This window comes from Vanacampus margaritifer, chromosome 20 (assembly GCF_051991255.1).
Source record: "Vanacampus margaritifer isolate UIUO_Vmar chromosome 20, RoL_Vmar_1.0, whole genome shotgun sequence".
NCBI lineage: Eukaryota > Metazoa > Chordata > Actinopteri > Syngnathiformes > Syngnathidae > Vanacampus > Vanacampus margaritifer.
This window is the reverse complement of record NC_135451.1, coordinates 12,457,164-12,479,820: the sequence shown is the minus strand read 5'-3', so window position 1 is coordinate 12,479,820 and position 22,657 is coordinate 12,457,164. Positions and strand designations below refer to the sequence as shown.

Here is a 22,657-nt window from a genome sequence, read left to right as displayed (position 1 = left end):
TCTAATACCGTTCTGGCGGTTTAATGCTCAATCTGAGTATAATAATTTTACTATCATACTTCCCTTATTTTTTTTATTTGTAATAAAAGTAAAGCAGTTCAAGTCCAGTGATTAGTAAATAGCTTGAAATTGTACAAGGGAAGGAAAGCAAAACATCCTGCAGTATCCATTCGATTGAGATGCGATTCTTTCAAATGACCGGTACATGGTGCTGTTTATTAGTTTAAATTTGAGCCGTAAGTAATGAATTTGGGAGTTAGTCGTATGTGATGAACGGACATATTATGGCATCGCTTTATTTTGTTATGTCAATAGGTCACTTCTCCTTGTTTGACCTTTTCACGACACTTACTCACAAGCTGAGCTAAAGACTACAGCGACAGGATCCACCTGCAAGTTATGTTGATGCATAACTACTGTATTTAAAAATAAAATAAAATGCTGCATGGCAAGTGACTCAACAAACGAATATAATGTGATTTACACAATGGGCACATTACTTCACTATTTTACTTGTTGGAGGTCCACAGCTTGTTGGAACTATGTTTGGTCTAGTTTTATTGAAGCTGACAAAAGTTTTGTGGATGGATTTTACAATTTATTTATTTATTTATTTATTTTCCAATTACAATGGATTTCAATGGAGCAGGGAGGAACTTGACGGACCTTGGCGTTTTTTGGGAGTGGTTTGGGCGTGATTTGCGAAAGGTTAATTACTTGTCCTGGCAGTTAAATAATTAAGTCCTCGCCTCAACGAGGGTTGGACGTAAATTTGGGTCACATTCTTTTATGATGATCACGACAGGCTGGAATGCAATATAAAGTGTTGGTGGAGGACCAACACCGACGCAGACTCCATTCGGGCTCCATTCAGGTTCTTGACAGCAGACTTGACTGAGTGTGGTGAGTACTTTCTATATAATAATAATAATAATGACAAAAAAACGAAATTGAGAAATAAGCTGAATTCCCCTTTAAAATGTTTTTCTGTTCTCTTCTCATCATTTTGACAGAAAATATCACATTTGCTTAGTGACATCGGAGAACGGAGAGGCATCATAATGATGATCAAAACTTTGGTTTTTGCACTCCTAATTCTTGGTAAGTCATCTGAAGCAAATATTTCCACCTGGAGCTTGTTGTCGTCATGTATCTGTAACTGATCAAACCCCTCCACTGATTAAGGAACCCTTCCTGGGGGAAGTCAACAACTCAGCAACGGTGGTAGACGACTCCTCCAAGTCAATGGCACCACCACATTATCACCAGACCCCCCAGGTCCCCCAGAAGCCCCAGTAGCCCCAGTAGCCCAAGGAGTTCAACAAATCCCCGACTCCCCATGGTTCTCAATTGTATGCCCCCCCCAATGCCGCCCTCGACGCAAACTGAGCATTATAGAAAGTCTGGAAGAAGCACACGAATTGATTAAAGATGCACTGGATCATCTTCATTGAAAGCAAACCTTTCCAAATGATTAAGTGCAAATATATTGTACTTAAAAGTTGAAAACAATTGATATGTACTGTACTTAAGAAAAAATAAAATTGGACACCACTGCAACTTGCTACAGTTTGATTCTTCTTCTTTGTTGTGTTGTTTTAATAACTTGCTTATATTGTTTATTTGTCTTTTCAAAGTTTTGTGTCAAGGGACTTAAGGAACAAAATTTTACTTTTCAATGTATAATGAATGACACTAACTTTGTAAACGGAATGAAATCAAACAAGAAGCGACTTGACTGATTAACATGGAAGTAGGCAGGAATAAAAATAAACAAACATTGAAAGGATAAAAATACCTGTACTGAACTCATTTTTTAGAACCGCCTAGAAGTCAACATCCATGTCGCTCCCAGTTTTTTTTCCCCCCCTCACTGTCTTTTTTTCATGGAATGTAGTCAACCAAGAATATGAATAAAAAGAAACAGCCTGGCAAACAAACAAAACTTAAGACAGAAAGGGTAGTAACCTCTTTTGAGAACTCACACGGAACTACTTTCGCTCTTCATCGAATGTAATCAACCAAAAAGCAACCTGACTGATTCTCAATTTATCAAAACACACATGCAAACAAACAACTCACCTGAAAAAAAAAAAGGGTGACAATACCTGCAATTGGCCTAATCTGACAACTCATTTCAAGCTCCTACAATATACTATACTGTAATTCCAATTCCGCTTTCACGCTGTCTTCAAGGTGGCATGTTACACTCACCGGCATAAACTATTTATTTTATTTTATTTCTTTTTTAGAGACTTTTGCAAAGATGGTGGCCACTTGTCAGGTTGCTACATTTGTTTGATGTTAATCACTTAATTGATCAATTACAGACTGCAAAAATAACTTCAATTGGATTTTTTTTGGTCTGTGACAGTTTCTGTGACATTTTCAGTGACAATGAAATAATTAAGGCCTCACCTCTATGAGGGTTGGACCTACAAGTACCGGTACTTCATTACTGCACTTAGTTCATTTTTCCAGTTAAAACAAAACAAAACAAAACAGGGTGGAAAAAAATGGCAGCAACAGTTTCGGGGAAGAGTGTGAAATTCAAATGGTGAGAAACTCTCAAACCTATTTTGTTTCCGTGGCAAAAGAGAAGCCACCAAATTCACTTCACCCAAAGTGAGCGTAGCCTCTGCAGTCAAAATGGCTATGTTGGACATTTTAAATTTAATTAATTCCAATTTTTGCCAATCGGATTTTTTAAAATGGGTCTCATTTGAAAGCGTAGAGTGTGATAAAATTATTCACAGAACATACATTACTCAATATATGATGAAGAAAATGGGACTCTCAGACTCCGACATTTGTCTCCAATGTTTACAAAACACTACAGACACTTATGTTCATGCTTTATGGTTATGTACTCCGGTTATGTATTTCTGGACTAAAGTCTTAGAAAAACTTTCCGCTATTTTGGACTGTAGGATACCTTTATCTCCAAACTTGTGTTTGCTAGGTGACCTAACAACAACTGACTTACCACATAAACAATTTTCAATCTATACTTTTAGCCCTTACTATCGCAAAAAAAACAATTCTTGTTAACTGGAAAAATAAACAAACTCTGAATATCGACCGATGGTCTAACCTCCTCATAAATCACATTTTAATGGAAAAAATATCTGCCTCAAATAAAAACCAAATATCAAAATTTATAGAAACATGGTCTACGTATATAGAATTTTTTAACCTAATTCTGGTTAGTTAATTCTGCCTGTTAGCGAGAGCCACCACATCGTGATAACTTACATTGATGTTTCTGCATTTGGCAATTTATTATTATATTATATTATTAGGATGGGATTTTTTTTTAATAGGTTTTAGGTGAACTGATGAATACACACGCACGCACGCACGCACGCACACACACACACACGCACATACACATTCTCACCCACATACAAAAAAAAAAAATATATATATATAAAATTTTAATAAAGAAAAAAGAAAAAAATGAAAGCGTAGCGTGTGAAACACGTCAGAAACTTTACGTCATCCTGATTTTATGGAAATTAAAGCAAGTTTAAATAAATTAATCCCCCCAGTGTCTTTACCCAAATTTTGCCATGCAATGTACAATGACAATAAAGTCTTCTTCATAAATGGAATGAAATCAAACAAGAAGCGACTTGACTGAGGAGCACGGCATGAATATGAAATAAAACAAACTATTGGACATAGAAAGGATAGGAACATCTGCAATTAACTTAATTTTCAAATCGCCCAGTAGATTATGAAGTTAACATTTGTGCTGTGCACAGGTTTTTTTTTTTCTCACTGCCTTTTCTTCGTGGAATTTAGTCAACAAGTGTGTGCATGAATAAAAATAAACAAAAACAAACAAAACACTTATCTAAAACTGAAAGTCTGGGTCCTTGAAACTCGGGAAAGGGTTATCATGAGGGAGAGGAATGGCAGCATTGAGTGCCAACTTGTGTCGACGCCAATGTGCATTTGCGTTCTTTCTTTCTTTAAAGAAAATTTGGCAGAGATGGTGGCCGCTAGTCACGTCGCTTATATTTGTTTGATGTTAGTCACTTAACTCGTCAATTAAGGACCGCAAGAACAACTTCAATTGGCAAAATTCCCGTCTGTAACATTTTCGGTGACAATTGAATAATTGAGGCCTCGCCTCAATGAAGGTTGGATCTACAAGTACTTCATTACTGCGCTAAGGTCATTTTTATCAGTAAGACGGGGGCTTTAGGACCCAGATGCGGGAAGGCAGAGCAAGGAGGCAGGGGTGCAGTCCAAAAAGAGGTTTTAATTTCTAATCAAAAAAAACTAACTTCAAAATACAAAATAAACTAAACTAACAAAACATGAAGCTAAACATGACAAAACAACTAAGGCGAGACTAACAACATGACATGACATGGATCCGGATAAGGCAAAGAGGTCAGCGTGACATGGCGAAAGACTTACGACAGTGGCAACAGCAAAAATGAACCGACACAGACAGGGGGGAGACAGCCGACTAAATACACCAACACTACTGACATGACAAGACACACCTGGCTGAGGGCACTGATTGGATGACACATGAGGGTAATGGGGAAAGGTGGACACAATCAGGGATGACACAGACACCACACAAGGAAGGGCGAGTGACCTGAAACGAGAGGAGTCAGACTTTTCACAATAAAACAGGAAATGAGACGACAAGGGGAACACACAAGGAAAACAGAGGCTAAACATGACAGGGACTAAACAAGACTGAAAATAAACATGACAATTTTTCAGGTAAAATAAATAAATAAATGGAACCAAAGTGAAATCAAATGACACCAACAGTTTCAGAGAGAAGCAAGATATTTCCCAACTAAATTAAAAATAATTCACCTGGGCCACACAGGAAAGTGGCCAGACGTCTTGAAATCGAAGTTCTTTCTGCTTATGTTTTGAGTCTCATATATCCGGTTTGGTAAATTCAAATGATGAGAAACTCTCAACTCTATTTTGTTTTTGTGGCAAAGAGAAGTCACCAAATTCACTTCACCCAAAGCGAGTGTATCCTGTGCAGTCAAAATGTTGGACATTTTAAATTCAATTTATTCCAATTTTAACCAATCAGATTTTTTTCAAAATGGGCCTCTTTGAAATATGGCAAAGTGTAGTTAGTGAAACACGTCAGAAACTCTACGTCATTTTAAAATGATGGAAATGATGGAAGTTTAAATACCCCCCCCAAAAAAAGACAATGAGGAAACCAGCGTCTTTACCCATGCAAAACTGGAAAACAGTGCTCCCTGCAGTCGAGGAAGCGCAATTGCGGTCTTTTAAAGTGGATTTCAGAGTCGTCGTCGCCTGCCACCTCCGTTCCTGCGCATGCGCAGCTCACCGATACCGAGTAAAAAACGCGTCACTGTCACTTCTCACTAGTGTTAATTTCGTCAACAAAAACTAAACAAAAATAATTTTGTCAACACACATTTTTTCACCGGACTAAAACTAGACTAGACGGGACTAAAACCTTCAATAATAAACAATAACTAGGACTAAATCAGTATGTATTTTCGTCGACTAATAAAGACGAGACGAAAATGTACTTCACTTAATAAAAAGTGGACTAAAATCTAAGGACATTTTAGTTCATGAACAAAAATGATATGATTTTGTAAAATCTTGTCTCTGGTAACGTGGTGGTCCCCCAAACCAGTGGTTGTGGGTTTGATACCTGATACCTTGAGCCAGTTATACTAACTAAGCACCCGGTTGCTCTCGATGCTGCTCCATCAGTCCACTAGTCCTACCTTGATGCTTGTTTTGGGGACATCTGGCCGTCCACATTGTGTAATCCATTGAAGACATCGCTCCACTTTGTGGAGTCCTCATGACTGATTTACACAACGGACACATCACTTCACTATTTTGCTCATGTTTGGTCTAGTTTTGCTGAAGCTGACAAAAGTTTTGTGGATGGATTTTACAATTTATTTATTTATTTATTTTCCAATCACAATGGAGCAGGGAAGAACTTGATGGACCTTGGTGTTTTGGGCGTGATTTGCAAAAGGTTAATTACTTGTCCTGGCAGTTAAATAATTAAGTCCTCGCCTCAACGAGGGTTGGACGTAAATTTGGGTCACATTCTTTTATAATGATCACGCAGGCTGAGATGCAATATAAAGTGTTGGTGGAGGACCAACACCATCGCAGACTCCATTCGGGCTCCATTCAGGTTCTTGACAGCAGACTTGACTGAGCGTGGTGAGTACTTTCTATATAATAATAATAATAATGACAAAAAGCCGAAATTGAGAAATAAGCTGAATTCCCCTTTAAAATGTTTTTCTGTTCTCTTCTCATCATTTTGACAGAAAATAGCACATTTGCTGAGTGACATCGGAGAACGGAGAGGCATCATAATGATGATCAAAACTTTGGTTTTTGCACTCCTACTTCTTGGTAAGTCATCTGAAGCAAATATTTCCACCTGGAGCTTGTTGTCGTCATGTATCTGTTCAATCTCCTCCGCTGATTAAGGAACCCTTCCTGGGGGAAGTCAACAACTCAGCGTCGAAGGCACTGGTAGACGACTCCTCCAGGCTACTGATGATGACCAAGGAGATACCGACCCCACCCCCCCATCGCCACCAGATGATGAGGACCAAGGAGATGCCGACCCCACCCCCCCATCGCCACCAGATGAAGAGCCATCGTCATCAGGAGCAGCATCTCTCGCATTTGCCCCAGCACCACCCCCTGGCCCTCCTTGTTTCCCACTGCCCTCAGGGTTTCCATTTAATTGCCGCCCTTGCTTCCCACGACGCAAACTGAGTGTTGTGGAAAGCCTGGAAGAAGCACACGAATTGATTAAAGATGCACTGGATCATCTTCATTGAAAGCAAACCTTTCCAAATGATTAAGTGCAACTATATTGTACTTAAAAGTTGAAAACAATTGTACTACTGTACTTTAACGTTCTGTATTGGCTTAAAAAATAAAAATGAAACCACTGCAACTTGCTACAGTTTGATTCTTCTTCTTTGTTGTTGAAAACAATTGAACCGTGCTGGCTTAAAATAAAATAAAATTTGAAAGCACTGCAACTCACTACAGTTTAAACATTTAACAGCATTCTACTTCTCTGTTTTTTAAATAACTTGCTTTTATAAATTGTCTATTTGTCTCTTCAATGTTTTGTGTCAAGGGGCTGGAGAGCACTGAACAAAATGTTGCCATGCAATGTACAAAGACAATAAAGTCTTCTTTATAAATGGAATGAAATCAAACAAAAAGCGACTTGACTGAGGAGCACGGCATGAATATAAAATAAAACAAACTATTGGACATAGAAAGGATAGGAACATCTGCAATTAACTTCATTTTAAAATCACCCGGTAGATTATGAAGTTAACATTTGTGCAGTGCACAGGTTTTTTTTTTTCCTCACTGCCTTTTCTTCGTGGAATTTAGTCAACAAGTGTGTGCATGAATAAAAATAAACAGAAACAAACAAAACAATTATCTAAAACTGAAAGTTTGGGTCCTTGAAACTCGGGAAAGGGTTGTCATGAGGGAGAGGAATGGCAGCATTGAGTGCCAACTTGTGTCGACGCCAATGTGCATTTGCGTTCTTTCTTTCTTTAAAGAAAATTTGGCAGAGATGGTGGCCGCTAGTCACGTTGCTATATTTGTTTGATGTTAGTCACTTAATTCGTCAATTAAGTACCGCAAGAACAACTTCAATTGGCAAAATTCCCGTCTGTAACATTTTCGGTGACAATTGAATAATTGAGGCCTCGCCTCAATGAAGGTTGGATTTACAAGTAATTCATTACTGCACGAAGGTAATTTTCAGGTAAAATAAATAAATAAATGGAACCAAAGTGAAATCAAATGACACCAACAGTTTCAGAGAGAAGCAAGATATTTCCCAATTAAATTAAAATAATTCACCTGGGCCACACAGGAAAGTGGCCAGAAGGTCTTGAATCGAAGTTCTTTCTGCTTATGTTTTGAGTCTCATATATCCGGTTTGGTAAATTCAAATGATGAGAAACTCTCAACTCTATTTTGTTTTTGTGGCAAAGAGAAGTCACCAAATTCACTTCACCCAAAGCGAGTGTATCCTGTGCAGTCGAAATGTTGGACATTTTAAATTCAATTTATTCCAATTTTAACCAATCGGATTTTTTTCATAATGGGCCTCATTTGAAATATGGCAAAGTGTAGATAGTGAAACACGTCAGAAACTCTACGTCATTTTAAAATGATGGAAATGATGGAAGTTTAAATACCCCCCCCAAAAAAAGACAATGAGGAAACCAGCGTCTTTACCCATGCAAAACTGGAAAACAGTGCTCCCTGCAGTCGAGAAAGCGCAATTGCGGTCTTTTAAAGTGGATTTCAGAGTCGTCGTCGCCTGCCACCTCCGTTTCTGCGCATGCGCAGCTCACCGATACCAAGTAAAAAACGCGTCACTGTCACTTTCCACTAGTGTTAATTTCGTCAACAAAAACTATCCATCCATCCATCCATTTTCTTTACCGCTTTTCCTCACAAGGGTCGCGGGGGGTGCTGGAGCCTATCCCAGCTGGCTCAACAAAAACTAAACAAAAATAATTTTGTCAACACATTTTTTCACCGGACTAAAACTAGACTAGACTGGACTAAAACCTTCATTAATAAACAATAACTAGGACTAAATCAGTATGTATTTTCGTCGACTAATAAAGACGAGACGAAAATGTACTTCACTTAATAAAAAGTGGACTAAAATCTAAGGACATTTTAGTTCATGAACAAAAATGATATGATTTTGTAAAATCTTGTCTCTGATAACGTGGTGGTCCCCCAAAACCAGTGGTTGTGGGTTTGATACCTGATACCTTGAGCCAGTTATACTAACTAAGCACCCGGTTGCTCTTGATGCTGCTCCATCAGTCCACTAGTCTTACCTTGATGCTTGTTTTGGGGACATTTGGCTGGGGGTGAGGCCGTCCACATTGTGCAATCCATTGAAGACATCGCTCCACTTTGACACATCACTTCACTATTTTGCTCATGTTTGGTCTAGTTTTGCTGAAGCTGACAAAAGTTTTGTGGATGGATTTTACAATTTATTTATTTTCCAATTACAATGGATTACCAGTGGAGCAGGGAAGAACTTGACGGACCTTGGCGTTTTTTGGGAGTGGTTTTGGCGTGATTTGCAAAAGGTTAATTACTTGTCCTGGCAATTAAATAATTAAGTCCTCGCCTCAACGAGGGTTGGACTTAAATTTGGGTCACATTCTTTTATGATGATCACGACAGGCTGAGATGCAATATAAAGTGTTGGTGGAGGACCAACACCGACGCAGACTCCATTCGGGCTCCGTTAAGGTTCTTGACAGCAGACTTGACTGAGCGTGGTGAGTGCTTTCTATATAATAATAATAATAATAATAATAATAATGACAAAAAAACGAAATTGAGAAATAAGCTGAATTCCCCATTAACATGTTTTTCTGTTCTCTTCTCATCATTTTGACAAAAAATATCACATTTGCTGAGTGACATCAGAGAACGTAAAGGCATCATAATGATGATCAAAACTTTGGTTTTTGCACTCCTACTTCTTGGTAAGTCATCTGAAGCAAATATTTCCATCTGGAGCTTGTTGTCGGCATGTATCTGTTCAATCTCCTCCGCTGATTAAGGAACCCTTCCTGGGGGAAGTCAACAACTCAGCGTCGAAGGCACTGGTAGACAACTCCTCCAGGCTGCTGATGCTAACCAAGGACAATCCAATCTCACCGCCCCATCGTCAACAGATGGAGAGCCATGGTCATCAGGAGCAGCAGAACGCCCTGACCATAGTGGGTGCCCATTTAAATGCCGCCCTTGCTTCCCACGACGCAAACTGAGTGTTGTGGAAAGCCTGGAAGAAGCACACGAATTGATTAAAGATGCACTGGATCATCTTCATTGAAAGCAAACCTTTCCAAATGATTAAGTGCAACTATATTGTACTTAAAAGTTGAAAACAATTGTACTACTGTACTTTAACGTTCTGTATTGGCTTAAAAAATAAAAATGAAACCACTGCAACTTGCTACAGTTTGATTCTTCTTCTTTGTTGTTGAAAACAATTGAACCGTGCTGGCTTAAAATAAAATAAAATTTGAAAGCACTGCAACTCGCTACAGTTTAAACATTTAACAGCATTCTACTTCTCTGTTTTTTTAATAACACGTTTTTATAAATTGTCTATTTGTCGCTTCAATGTTTTGTGTCAAGGGGCTGGAGAGCACTGAACAAAATGTTGCCATGCAATGTACAAAGACAATAAAGTCTTCTTTATAAATGGAATGAAATCAAACAAGAAGCGACTTGACTGAGGAGCATTGCATGAATATAAAATAAAACAAACTATTGGACATAGAAAGGATAGGAACATCTGCAATTAACTTCATTTTAAAATCACCCGGTAGATTATGAAGTTAACATTTGTGCAGTGCACAGGTTGTTTTTTTCCTCACTGCCTTTTCTTCGTGGAATTTAGTCAACAAGTGTGTGCATGAATAAAAATAAACAGAAACAAACAAAACAATTATCTAAAACTGAAAGTTTGGGTCCTTGAAACTCGGGAAAGGGTTGTCATGAGGGAGAGGAATGGCAGCATTGAGTGCCAACTTGTGTCGACGCCAATGTGCATTTGCGTTCTTTCTTTCTTTAAAGAAAATTTGGCAGAGATGGTGGCCGCTAGTCACGTTGCTATATTTGTTTGATGTTAGTCACTTAATTCGTCAATTAAGTACCGCAAGAACAACTTCAATTGGCAAAATTCCCGTCTGTAACATTTTCGGTGACAATTGAATAATTGAGGCCTCGCCTCAATGAAGGTTGGATCTACAAGTACTTCATTACTGTGCTAAGGTCATTTTTCAGGTAAAATAAATAAATAAATGGAACCAAGGTGAAATCAAATGACACCAACAGTTTCAGAGAGAAGCAAGATATTTCCCAATTAAATTAAAATAATTCACCTGGGCCACACAGGAAAGTGGCCAGAAGGTCTTGAATCGAAGTTCTTTCTGCTTATGTTTTGAGTCTCATATATCCGGTTTGGTAAATTCAAATGATGAGAAACTCTCAACTCTATTTTGTTTTTGTGGCAAAGAGAAGTCATCAAATTCACTTCACCCAAAGCGAGTGTATCCTGTGCAGTCGAAATGTTGGACATTTTAAATTAAATTTATTCCAATTTTAACCAATCCGATTTTTTTTTCAAAATGTAGATAGTGAAACGTCAAAAACTCTACGTCATTTTAATTTCATGGAAATCGGGGAAAGTTTAAATACCCCCCACCAAAAAAAAGACAATGAGGAAACCAGCGTCTTTACCCATGCAAAACTGGAAAACAGTGCTCCCTGCAGGCGAGAAAGCGCAATTGCGGTCTTATTATAGACTTGACGACAGGCTTGTTAATCGATAGCAGAGCGCACTTATGATTAGACTATTATATTTTTATTTGTCTCGTTACGTCCACAATGTTAAGCTATATATATATACACATATATATATATATATATATATATATACACATATATATATATATATATATATATATATATATATATATATGTATATATATATCCGGAATGCCGATTTGTGCAAGCTATAACAATACAAAACAAAACAATGCTAAAAGAGGTCGAGAAAAACAAACTCAAAAATACATTCAACTTCGTGCAAGCAATCACAGTTCTATTTCCTTTCGTTTTTCATCCCTATGCCAAAGGCAAAAAACAAAAACAAAAACACGGGTTTCTATAATTTACAATTCTTTAGAAAGTGGTTTCAGCTTGGCGCTGACGTGTGTGTAGTATCACAATCCCACCAAGTGGCGGCGCTCGCTCTCACGCGGACTTTTACATTTAGCGATGGAAAATGTACATTTATGATGTCAGTGTTCTCTATAATAAATGTAAAACATTAACATGATAATGTAGTACAACTTGGGGGGAAAGGGGGGGGGGTGTCTTCATACCCTCCCAGTGTCTTCTTTTCCTCCTCCTCTTCTTCCTCCCCCTCCACCTCCTCCACCCCCATTAAAACAAACGCCGCATTCATCTGGCCCCAGACTGCAGACTGGCTGCTGCAGGAACTTGCACTTTACTTCGGAGCAGCAGGCGAGCAGCAGCCCGCTCACGTCAGGCCGACAATGTGGCGAGTGTGCGGGGTGGTTTGCGCGTGGTGTCTCGCCGTCTTCGCGCAAGTCTGCAGCGCGCAATCCCAGAGAAGGTAAACCTGCGGTACTTTGACATTACAAGCTGTTACTATTGAATTTGAGCATATGATTTATTCTTTCTTCTTAAATTTCTAGACCCTCTTTTACATGTGGAGGTAACATCACTGGGCAATCTGGAATAATCGGGAGTCAGGGGTACCCAGGAGTTTATCCCCCAAATACTAAATGCGTGTGGAGGATCACAGTAAGTAAGCTTTTTGAACAGTTACTGTATATTACTTGCTGAATCTGTGATGGACTTCATTTATTTAAAGGATAATTGGGTAAATTCTGTCACCGTGTACTGTACTGTAAGCGAGGCTCATATAATGGGTAATACTTTTATAGCATGTGATTTCTTATCATAAAAGCAGAAAGTACTGAAAAGTAAAAAAAAAAAAAAAAGATTTAATGGATAATGGGTTTAAAATGTTGCCTTCGAAATAATATGAAATATAAAATTAATCCAAAAGCTCATCCAAAGCTTAATTTATTTCAATAGTTCAATTTTAAAAAAGTAACACTCATTATATATAGTAGATGCTCTACACATGATTTTTTTATGTATAAATTATTATTATTAAATTATTTTGAATGTAGTAATTGGCCAGAAATTGGCCTTCTGCAATGTATTTTCTTTTGCATTTAATCAACCTATTAAGTCCTGAAATGAACTTTGTGAATGTATATCTAATTTATTGAATTTACTGTATATTATATTCCATCCATCCATCCATTTTCTTGGCCGCTTTTCCTCACAAGGGTCGCGGGGGTGCTGGAGCCTATCCCAGCTGGCTTCGGGCAGTAGGCAGGGTACACCCTGAACTGGTTACCAGCCAATCGCAGTATATTATATTCATAAAATATTTTTTTATTTTTTAGTAGTGTATAATTCAAACAATTCCTGTCATTATGGATGATCACAATTAATTCATATATTTTTTTAATAGTTTGATAATTAAATATGAATATATATGTGGTCCATAATCCATATAGTCACATATTTGCATAATTGCATTTTTATGCACAAATTATGTTAGAAATGTAAAAAAAAAAAAAATTAAAATTTGAAGCCACCTTTATCATCAGATAGCAACAATATAAAAGCAGAAATGCTATCCATTTCACGCCGTTGGCAACCTCGAGGGCCAACTATACAACAATAGTGACACCCCCCCCCCCCCCCCCCCGCGCAGGTCCCCGAAGGCAAAGTGGTCGTCCTGTCGTTCCGCTTCCTGGACTTGGAGAACGACAGCTTATGTCGCTACGACTACGTGGACGTGCACAGCGGTCACGCCAACGGGCAGCGACTCGGACGCTTCTGCGGCACGTTCAAACCGGGGGCGCTGGTCTCCACCAGCAACAAGATGACGCTGCAGATGGTGTCGGACGCCAACACGGCCGGCAGCGGCTTCCTGTCCGTTTATTCTGCCGCGCAGCCGCACGAAAGAGGTAGGCTGTTTTTTTCCCCTTTTTTCTACGTATAGTACAAGTGTCCCAAAAGTCACGATACGATTACACTTCCGGATATGAGATTTCTCTGCCCCCCCCACCCCCCATGCAGAAGACAACACATGGTCAGACAGCCTTTTCCTCTCTGCGGGGTAGCAAAGTCTGGTCTGCTATCCAAGAAGGAATTTTAATAGCCGGTTCCTCGTACCAGAGCAACTGTAAGACAGACAGCTGGCCTGGCTCTGATAGTTGCAGAGAGGTCGTTGCCGTACTACAAAACACCATCGCAGGGCTCAATTATGACTAGTTCTTTTTTCCGACTTGGCTAACTGGCGTTTAAGAGACGACAGTAGGTTATATTTCCCATCCTAAGTTTCAGTAGTCAGTGATACTACTTGACACGATATACAAAATTAGTTGCGTTTTTTTGGGTGCTCTCTCGGTGAGATGCCACTGTCTAAAAAAAAGGAAACTAGCACAGCCATTGGTGTCAAGGAAGTATGTTGAAGTGACATGAGTACATCCTGGACTGGTCACCAGCCAATCACAGGATCGATATAAAAAAATAAAACTCTCACATTTACACACATGGACAGAGTCATTACGGATCCGTCAGTGGAAATATCCAATCGATGCAAAACCTGATCACTGAAATTTTGTAGGGTCTAGAAATGTAAGGATTGTTTTCCGAGTCTAAACGTAATCTTAAAAGTTTTCATCAGTTAAAATGCCGTACCATTAAAAATTTTTTAAAAAAATGCATACGGAGATAAGCGGATCAATTTAACAAACCTACCTTAGCTTTGGGCCAATTAAACGTTTATATGATTGTAACGTGTCATCACAAAAACCTGTCATGAGGGTTGCTGGACCCAAAAGTTTGACAACCCCTGGTGTTCCCTTAGGATCCATGTGAGTGCCTTGCTCAGGGCATGAGGATTAGTGGTGTAGTTCTCGGGATCAGTCTTGGTCATAAGGTCTTTAAGGGTCACGGTTTCGTCTCGGTCGGTCTAGCCTCGGTCTCAGGCTTTGGATTTTTTGACCAAGACTGGTCGAGACCAGCTCGGTATTACTGTGGTCGGTGAGAAAGCAGGTGCTGCCTTGCCGGATTGAGATTAGTTTCTCTTTGCTATTAAAAAAACACCATAACAGAACTTTTTTGTAGCAAACAGTCTTGGTCTTTGGTCTTGACCTCGGTTCTCAACTGCTGAAAGTCTCGATACTCTCTAGTCTCGATAATGTCTCGGTCTCGGTTGATGTGGTCTTGACTAGAACACTAACTGACATTGTCACCATGACCACCATTGCTATCGACCCGTCAGGGGATCGGTACTGTGGGGGAAGACTGAACAAACCTTCTGGGACGTTCAAAACTCCCAACTGGCCCGATAGAGACTACCCAGCCGGTGTCACCTGCTCCTGGCACATCGTGGCACCAAAGAACCAGGTAAGGATTTCTTAGCAAAAAAATTTGTGACAGTGCACAAGGCTGGACTTGCAACGTGAGACAGTTGCGTCCTCGCCACAAATTACACTGGTAGCCTTCAATCATCTGGTTTGAAGCAGCTGCTTGATTAAAGACTCTGCCGTGTCCGTCCCCCCCCCGCTTCAGATCATTGAAGTCAAGTTCGAGAAGTTCGACGTGGAGCGAGATAACTACTGCCGCTACGACCACGTCTCCATTTTCAACGGCGGCGAGATCAACGACGCCAGGAGGATCGGGAAGTACTGCGGGGACAGCCCCCCCGCGTAGGTCTCACGTCTTTTTTCATTTGGTCTTTTTCATCATCCAGTGTCCACTCTTGCCATCTAATCTGAATTCTCGTCATCCTCTGCAGGCCCGTGTTCTCGGAGGGGAACCAGCTCCTCATCCAGTTTTTATCCGACCTCAGCCTGACCGCGGACGGCTTCATCGGGCACTACAAGTTCCGCTCCAAGACGTTCTCCGCCACCACGACGGCGCCGCCCACCACCACACAGCCGATCACCACCAGGCCCATACGTAGGTAGCAACATTCATCTTACATCTATGACAAAAATGTTGCACTCTAGTCGGCCTCGGGTAGACGAAAAGAACCACCCGCACTTATTTTCCCCCCTCGGCTGGCATAACCTTGTTATTTTGCAATTAGCTCATTGCGGTTGGCTAATCTTTTTCCACAACATCAAGAACGACATTAAAACAGTGTTCTCAACTATTGTGTTTTCCACTATGGAAAGTAAAAACACGACTTTTAATGACTATAGTGAATTAAATGTGTTTCCACTTACTGAACAAGTTACAATGTACAGTAAACCTCCTGTTCATAGTAGCTACTAGCAAGATGAAAATCTGTGATTTAAATAAACTATGACATTCTTTAATTTATTTATCTACCCAACAACCTCATTAACTTCTAACTAGGTAGCTAGCTTTCAGCTAGCTAGCTGAAAGCTAAAGTGCAAATTGCCGGCAACCAGCTAGCTACCTACATGTTAGCTAGGTAGCTAGCCAGCAGATTTGACAGTAAAAGATATCTTTAAAAAACGATTTTAACACTTGCTCTAAACACATATAAACTTAGTAAAAACACACTTTTTAAAGATATTGTTAATGAAATGTAAACCTACTGTACATATTTTAGTATCTTTGTGCCTTAAGGGGCCTGATTGGGTGGCGTGAAGTATGGCGAGATTGATAACAGATTGATATATTTCACAAAATAATCGGCCAAGTTACAATGTATTAATTGTTTGTGTCTGTGCGTTTGTTTGTTTGTTTGTTTGTTTGTTTGCAGCACTCAAGTACTCCGTGGCCTTGTGCCGGCAGAAGTGCAAACGACGAGGCACGCTCGAGAGCAACTTCTGCTCCAGCAACTTCGGTGAGGCTGTCAGCAATTATTATTATTATTTATATTTTATACATTGGCCTTCAAACATAAAAATGTCATTTGTAAGCGGTAAATACACGGAAAAAAAATTCCCACACATTAAAAAAAACAAATATTATAATATAAAAAATATTTAATCTACAATTAACCAAAATGACTAAACAGATACAATCTATAAAACCTTAAAAATATTTACATAATAATAATAATAATGAAATTTACATTCAACCTTTTTTCAATACTGTTTCTCATTACTGTATCATTATATGTTTTTCCGCACATTTCCTTATATTTATCATTCCTTCATTAAAAAAACATTTCTAACATCAATGAATTTATTATTTCCCCCAAAATTCTGTTGAACAACCAAGAAGAAAAAGGCAAATTAAATAAATAATTAAACAACATAAGTAAACAAAAGAAGCATAACAATACAACAGAATTTTACATTTGACCTCTTTTAACTATTAAAGAGGTTTTTTTTTTAAATTATCATTATTTTTGCATTGTATTGGTCCATTATAATATAATTTGGCATATTTCTTTGTATCATTTTTTTTTTTTTTTGCATGTACTAAACCTATGCATTTATGCAATAATTTCCATATAAAAAAGAATCAAGTATTGAATGTTATAGTGCTGTAACAATATATATATATATATATATATACAGTATATATATATAATTTATTTTATGTATTTATTTATTTTATTATAATATATAATAATTATATATTGATACAATTATTTTAAATACAAAATAATTTTAATTTAATTTTTAAAAATTAAACCTTAGGTGCTAATGGTTACAGTTTATTGTATTGAATTTACATTTATTTATTAAAATGCAAATTTTTTCAAAAGTTGACAATTTTATTACAATTTTACATGCCGTAAGTGTTAAGCAACTGGCTATGGGAAATCACATGCTCCAACTTAGGGACACACTTATAGTTCCCCTGCCCCAAAAACAAAAGATCAACAATAACAGCTATAAACACCTCATGATCATTCGATATTCTTTTCAACAGAATGATTCTATTTATGAAATCATATCCCTCTTGAAGGGCGCCTCAAAGGCGTCCTTGAGGGGAAAGTGAGGCGCGCGTACAGTACGGACACAGTGTGGCGTTAAGCCTTGATAAATAACACGTATTCACCATGCGGTGTTTACCTCTGTGGGATGTTTACCACATGACTTGATTTGCTTGGCATTCCTAAAAAGAGGAAAAGAGGAGGAGGACTGGCATCACGCGTGTGCTCGTGTGGAATGTGGCGGACACCTCGGGGTCGGGACGAAAACAAAAATATTAAAGGGGGGCATAATTATGGAAAATGTACTTTTTAAGTATCCGAATAGTTGGCCCTCTGTAGTACCTGCCCGCACATCAAGTGTGAAAGTAACTAAACAAGTCAATCTTTTATGAGGTGCCCATTTCCTAAAATGTGCTTTTGAGTGAGCCAGTGCGATGTTACAATTGCGCTCATTTACATAATCCCGCCCCCTGGGCACGTTTATTGGAAGCTAGGCTAAAAGGAAGATTAGTTGTTTCCAAGCAAAAGCACTATTCATCAAATTATTTTTAATTTACTTTCAGCAGGCTACACAATGCTTTGTTAAACGTGACACAAATATTTGTCATTTTTGTCTACTTTGGGTGTGCGTAACAGTGATCACTGGCACAGTCATCTCGGCGGTGACGCGCGGCGGGAGCGTACACGCCACCGTGTCCATCATTAACGTGTACAAAGAAGGCAACCTGGCCATCCAGCAGGCGGGGAAGACCATGAGCACCAAGATGGCCATCCTGTGTAAGAAGTGCCCGTTCGTCAAGAGAGGTGAGTGCCGCTATCTGTTAGCAACGTTAGCTTGACCTAGCGTACTTTTGGAAAATGTCTTATACAGTGGAACACACATACACTGTTTTGACTTTAGCCCCTGGTGCTAGCTAGCTAGCTAGCTATCTATCTATCTATCTCCTAGCAGGTAAATGAGCACCATGGGAGCTAGCTAGCTACCACCATGGGGCTAAAACCAAATAGTTGCAGGGTGTTTACTTTCTGGACCTGGATTTGCCACCTCTGCTAAATAGAGACATTATGTTTAGTTTTAGTTTTATTTTCACTCATGAAGGCAGCAGTTGACATTTATACATCATCAGGAATCTCCGCTAGTTTGTTGACAACTTCATCAAGCTACAAAATCAGCAGCTAGCTATTAATGTGAAGAGAATAGAGCTTTTTATTCCAGAAAGAAAGTATATTTTTAAGCTAAAATTATTTATAGTACTTTAAACTATTAATATAGGCAATTGTAAGCATTTTTCCCCCAGATACTTTGATACTTTGCTAGTAGTATTTGCGGGGGCGACTGTATTTCGAGATTCCACTGTCAAAGAAAATGGAGTCTCCTGGTTGACTGTTTATTAACAAGCGATGGCTTTTGAGTTTGCCTTCTCCGCTGAGTTAGCACACTGAGGTCGTAGGACGTTTCCACTAAGAAGCGAGGTAAGCGGCACAACTCAAAGTCTAAACAGTCAAATGGACGATACATTTGTCTGTGGATTTTATATACACTAAACCCAAAAGGTTAGGGGTCATTCAGGACGAACTCAAAATGCATTAACCTTTACAGGTGAACTCAGTTTGACTTTTGACGAGGCGCTCTAAATTGGTCATGTTTGTGGATTATTTGAAGGGAAGATGCATTTTCATCCTTCAAACATATATAATATATTTAGGAACATATCTCTTAAAAAAATAAAAATATTCAGAATTTTGCAATTGAGCTCCATGAAAATAGCCCATTTTGCAAAAAGGACATTGGACAACCAAACAGTTAAATAAATGAAGTTGACCTGTAAATATTATAACGCATTTTAGGTTCACCCTGAAAGCCGAATATCGTGAAATTTTCATCAGTAGCGAAAATGCAGTACCTGTGTGTGGAAGTGGATCAGATTCTCACGCGTGGCCTCCCCCCACCCCCCCCCCCCCCCCCCCTGAATGTCTCCGTCGTTCCGCCGCCGCATTCAGGCTCTCTGTGTGTGACCTCACCAGGCTTGAACTACATCTTCATGGGCCACGTGGACGAGGAGGGCCGCGGCAAGGTGGGCCCCCAACACTTCGTGATGGCTTTCAAGACCAAGAACCAGAAGGCGCTCAGCGTACTGAAGAACAAGCGATGCTGAGGGCCGCAGCCGCGTAAAAAACGACAGCTACCTGAGCAAAACATCGTTTAGATTAGGAGTCATTCAATATGCATTATACCTAAAATAATACAGTACATGCAGCTAAATTGCTGACATTGACAATAGTACGTAGAAAAATGTTTTTGAAAAAAATCTATTAAATAAAAAGTCTTTTTTCCTGATGTTTAACTATTAAAAAATATTATTTAATTAAATGAAATATTAATTAAATAAATTATTTTTGTACCGGCTCCGAAATTATTAAAGTATTTTAATGAAGAAAAAAAAGAAGGTAATTTATATTTAAATTATTTCATGAGATTTTAATAAATTAAGCACGATTCTTCACGACAATAATTTGTCATTCTTGTGTGGAGTACAAAGGAGTAAGGGCCACATTGAAAAGTTTTTTTTTTTTTTTTTAATTACACTACATTACTTTAAAGTCATGATCTAATTATATTATCTAGAAGAAAAAAAAGTTGAATGTTTTTAAGATTAAAAATCACAGTAATTCCTTCTTGCAAGAATAAAGTCAGAAAGAATTACATTTTAAAGATTAAAGTAATAATTTCCTGAGGTAAAAAAATCATTTTTTTTGTTTTGATTAAAGTCTAATCTTGCAGTGTAATTATTTCTTTTCAGGGTGGCCCCAATACTCTGTACCTTATGGGTCTGTGAAGGATGCTAAACATTTCAAAGCCCAAATTAATATATATATATTTTTGAAAACTGTGCAATATTTAAAACATTTTGTATAAACTGTATTTTACTCGATTGTTGCCCTTACTGTGTTGCTTTTCGTGAGTGCTAAAAGAGGACAAAGAAAATCTGTGAATATTATTTATATTTTATTATTGTCATGCTCCTTAATAAAAGTCCTATAATAGTTTGACTTCAAAATATATATATTTTTTGGATTGGAACGAAAACATTGCGCCATGCAGCGAAATGTTTGCATAAATATTTATTCACAGATCTGTCCAAAACAATGTCTTTCTGTATTTACAAAAAAACGTGAGACTACGTGGTTATTGTTTCTAGTTTGCTTCAGTCAGTCAGTTTGTGTTTTCCTCTTATAGAATAAACGAGTAGCAGGAAATGGAGTCAAGAGGAAAAGGGTAAAAGGCATCTAGCTCCTGGGGTAGAACATGGCGTATTTGGAGGTACGGAAACCTAGCAGGTCCCGCATCTCGTTGCGGAACTTGGACAGGTCCTGGCGCAGGTCGTTGAGGTTCTCCACGGTGGCCTGGTCCGTGCTCTGCATCTTCTGCCGCGTGGACGTCAGGTAGCGATGCACCAGGCAGCACATGATCTTCTGGTAGTTCTCGTCACGTTTTTGTTTTAAGTTCTTCCATTCCTGCGCGGGAGAATAGTACGTGATTGCTTTGGTTGAACTTGCTTGTGACGCATTTTCCTCAAAAGCACGGTTTTGAATCCTAATCGGTTACTGACTTGAATCATTAAGTTAACACACTACCATTTGCTAGAAATCAAGACTCATTAGCCACATTAGCATGCCAACTGGCTAGCTGCCCTATAAAATGTGGTAGTAGCTTAAGTTACCGCTTTTACAACAAATAGCAGTTTGGTAGCTAATTCTTTAAAACGTTTTATTGCCACTAATTGAAGTTTACTGTTAAAAAAATAGCATCAAACAAATAGAATTACACATTCTGTACGTAATCATCTGACAAGAGTCTGCTAGCTTGTAGTTAGCTAGCTAGCACGGTTTTGAATCCTAATAGGTTACTGACTTGAATCATTAAGTTAACACACTACCATTTGCTAGAAATCAAGACTCATTAGCCACATTAGCATGCCAACTGGCTAGCTGCCCTATACAATGTGGTAGTAGCTTAAGTTACCACTTTTACAACAAATAGCAGTTTGGTAGCTAATTCTTTAAAACGTTTTATTGCCACTAGTTGAAGTTTACTGTTAAAAATTAGCATCAAACAAACAGAATTACACATTCTGTACGTAATCATCTGACAAGAGTGCTAGCTTGTAGTTAGCTAGCTAGCACGGTTTTGAATCCTAATAGGTTACTGACTTGAATCATTAAGTTAACACACTACCGTTTGCTAGAAATCAAGACTCATTAGCCACATTAGCATGCCAACTGGCTAGCTGCCCTATAAAATGTGGTAGTAGCTTAAGTTACCGCTTTTACAACAAATAGCAGTTTGGTAGCTAATTCTTTAAAACGTTTTATTGCCACTAATTGAAGTTTACTGTTAAAAAAATAGCATCAAACAAATAGAATTACACATTCTGTACGTAATCATCTGACAAGAGTCTGCTAGCTTGTAGTTAGCTAGCTAGCGCGGTTTTGAATCCTAATAGGTTACCGACTTGAATCATTAAGTTAACACACTACCGTTTGCTAGAAATCAAGACTCATTAGCCACATTAGCATGCCAACTGGCTAGCTGCCCTATACAATGTGGTAGTAGCTTAATTTACCACTTTTACAACAAATAGCAGTTTGGTAGCTAATTCTTTAAAACGTTTTATTGCCACTAATTGAAGTTTACTGTTAAAAAAATAGCATCAAACAAATAGAATTACACATTCTGTACGTAATCATCTGACAAGAGTCTGCTAGCTTGTAGTTAGCTAGCTAGCGCGGTTTTGAATCCTAATAGGTTACTGACTTGAATCATTAAGTTAACACACTACCATTTGCTAGAAATCAAGACTCATTAGCCACATTAGCATGCCAACTGGCTAGCTGCCCTATACAATGTGGTAGTAGCTTAAGTTACCGCTTTTACAACAAATAGCAGTTTGGTAGCTAATTCTTTAAAACGTTTTATTGCCACTAGTTGAAGTTTACTGTTAAAAAAATAGCATCAAACAAACAGAATTACACATTCTGTACGTAATCATCTGACAAGAGTCTGCTAGCTTG

At 38.5% G+C, this 22,657-nt stretch overlaps 2 protein-coding genes and 3 long non-coding RNA genes across 15 annotated transcripts in view; 4 read left to right on the top strand and 1 right to left on the bottom strand.

The window, feature by feature from the left end:
- The first annotated feature begins 720 nt into the window (after positions 1-720).
- LOC144040582 (uncharacterized) lies at positions 721-1,560 on the top strand. Its single transcript, XR_013289769.1, has 3 exons — positions 721-903; positions 1,014-1,101; positions 1,186-1,560. It is a non-coding gene; the product is annotated as an uncharacterized LOC144040582 (long non-coding RNA).
- A 4,524-nt stretch (positions 1,561-6,084) lies between these two features.
- LOC144040432 (uncharacterized) lies at positions 6,085-6,970 on the top strand. The gene is made up of 3 exons (XR_013289728.1): positions 6,085-6,216; positions 6,327-6,414; positions 6,493-6,970. It is a non-coding gene; the product is annotated as an uncharacterized LOC144040432 (long non-coding RNA).
- Positions 6,971-9,242: 2,272 nt separating this feature from the next.
- Positions 9,243-10,013, top strand: LOC144040433 (uncharacterized). The gene is made up of 3 exons (XR_013289729.1): positions 9,243-9,365; positions 9,517-9,575; positions 9,654-10,013. It is a non-coding gene; the product is annotated as an uncharacterized LOC144040433 (long non-coding RNA).
- A 2,083-nt stretch (positions 10,014-12,096) lies between these two features.
- On the top strand, positions 12,097-19,922 carry pcolce2b (procollagen C-endopeptidase enhancer 2b). Of its 2 annotated transcripts, none has more exons than XR_013289678.1 (9): positions 12,097-12,241; positions 12,324-12,432; positions 13,424-13,679; positions 15,002-15,126; positions 15,292-15,428; positions 15,518-15,685; positions 16,457-16,540; positions 18,221-18,388; positions 19,610-19,922. XR_013289678.1 is itself a non-coding variant. In XM_077554260.1 (9 exons), exons 1-9 carry the CDS (start codon positions 12,162-12,164, stop codon positions 19,738-19,740), a joined length of 1,254 nt encoding a protein of 417 aa, XP_077410386.1. In that variant the 5' UTR covers positions 12,097-12,161; the 3' UTR covers positions 19,741-19,922. The 2 variants fall into 2 exon arrangements, 1 of the variants encoding a protein (XP_077410386.1); XM_077554260.1 differs by having other exon boundaries at positions 15,518-15,681.
- Positions 19,923-20,687: 765 nt separating this feature from the next.
- trpc1 (transient receptor potential cation channel, subfamily C, member 1) overlaps positions 20,688-22,657 on the bottom strand; it is a 73,996-nt gene continuing 72,026 nt past the window's right edge. For all 10 annotated transcript variants that reach the window (XM_077554248.1, XM_077554250.1, XM_077554249.1 and 7 more), the window contains one exon: positions 20,688-21,100. In XM_077554248.1, coding sequence (XP_077410374.1) covers positions 20,873-21,100 — 228 coding nt within the window. In that variant the 3' untranslated portion in view covers positions 20,688-20,872. The remainder of the gene's footprint in view (positions 21,101-22,657) is intronic.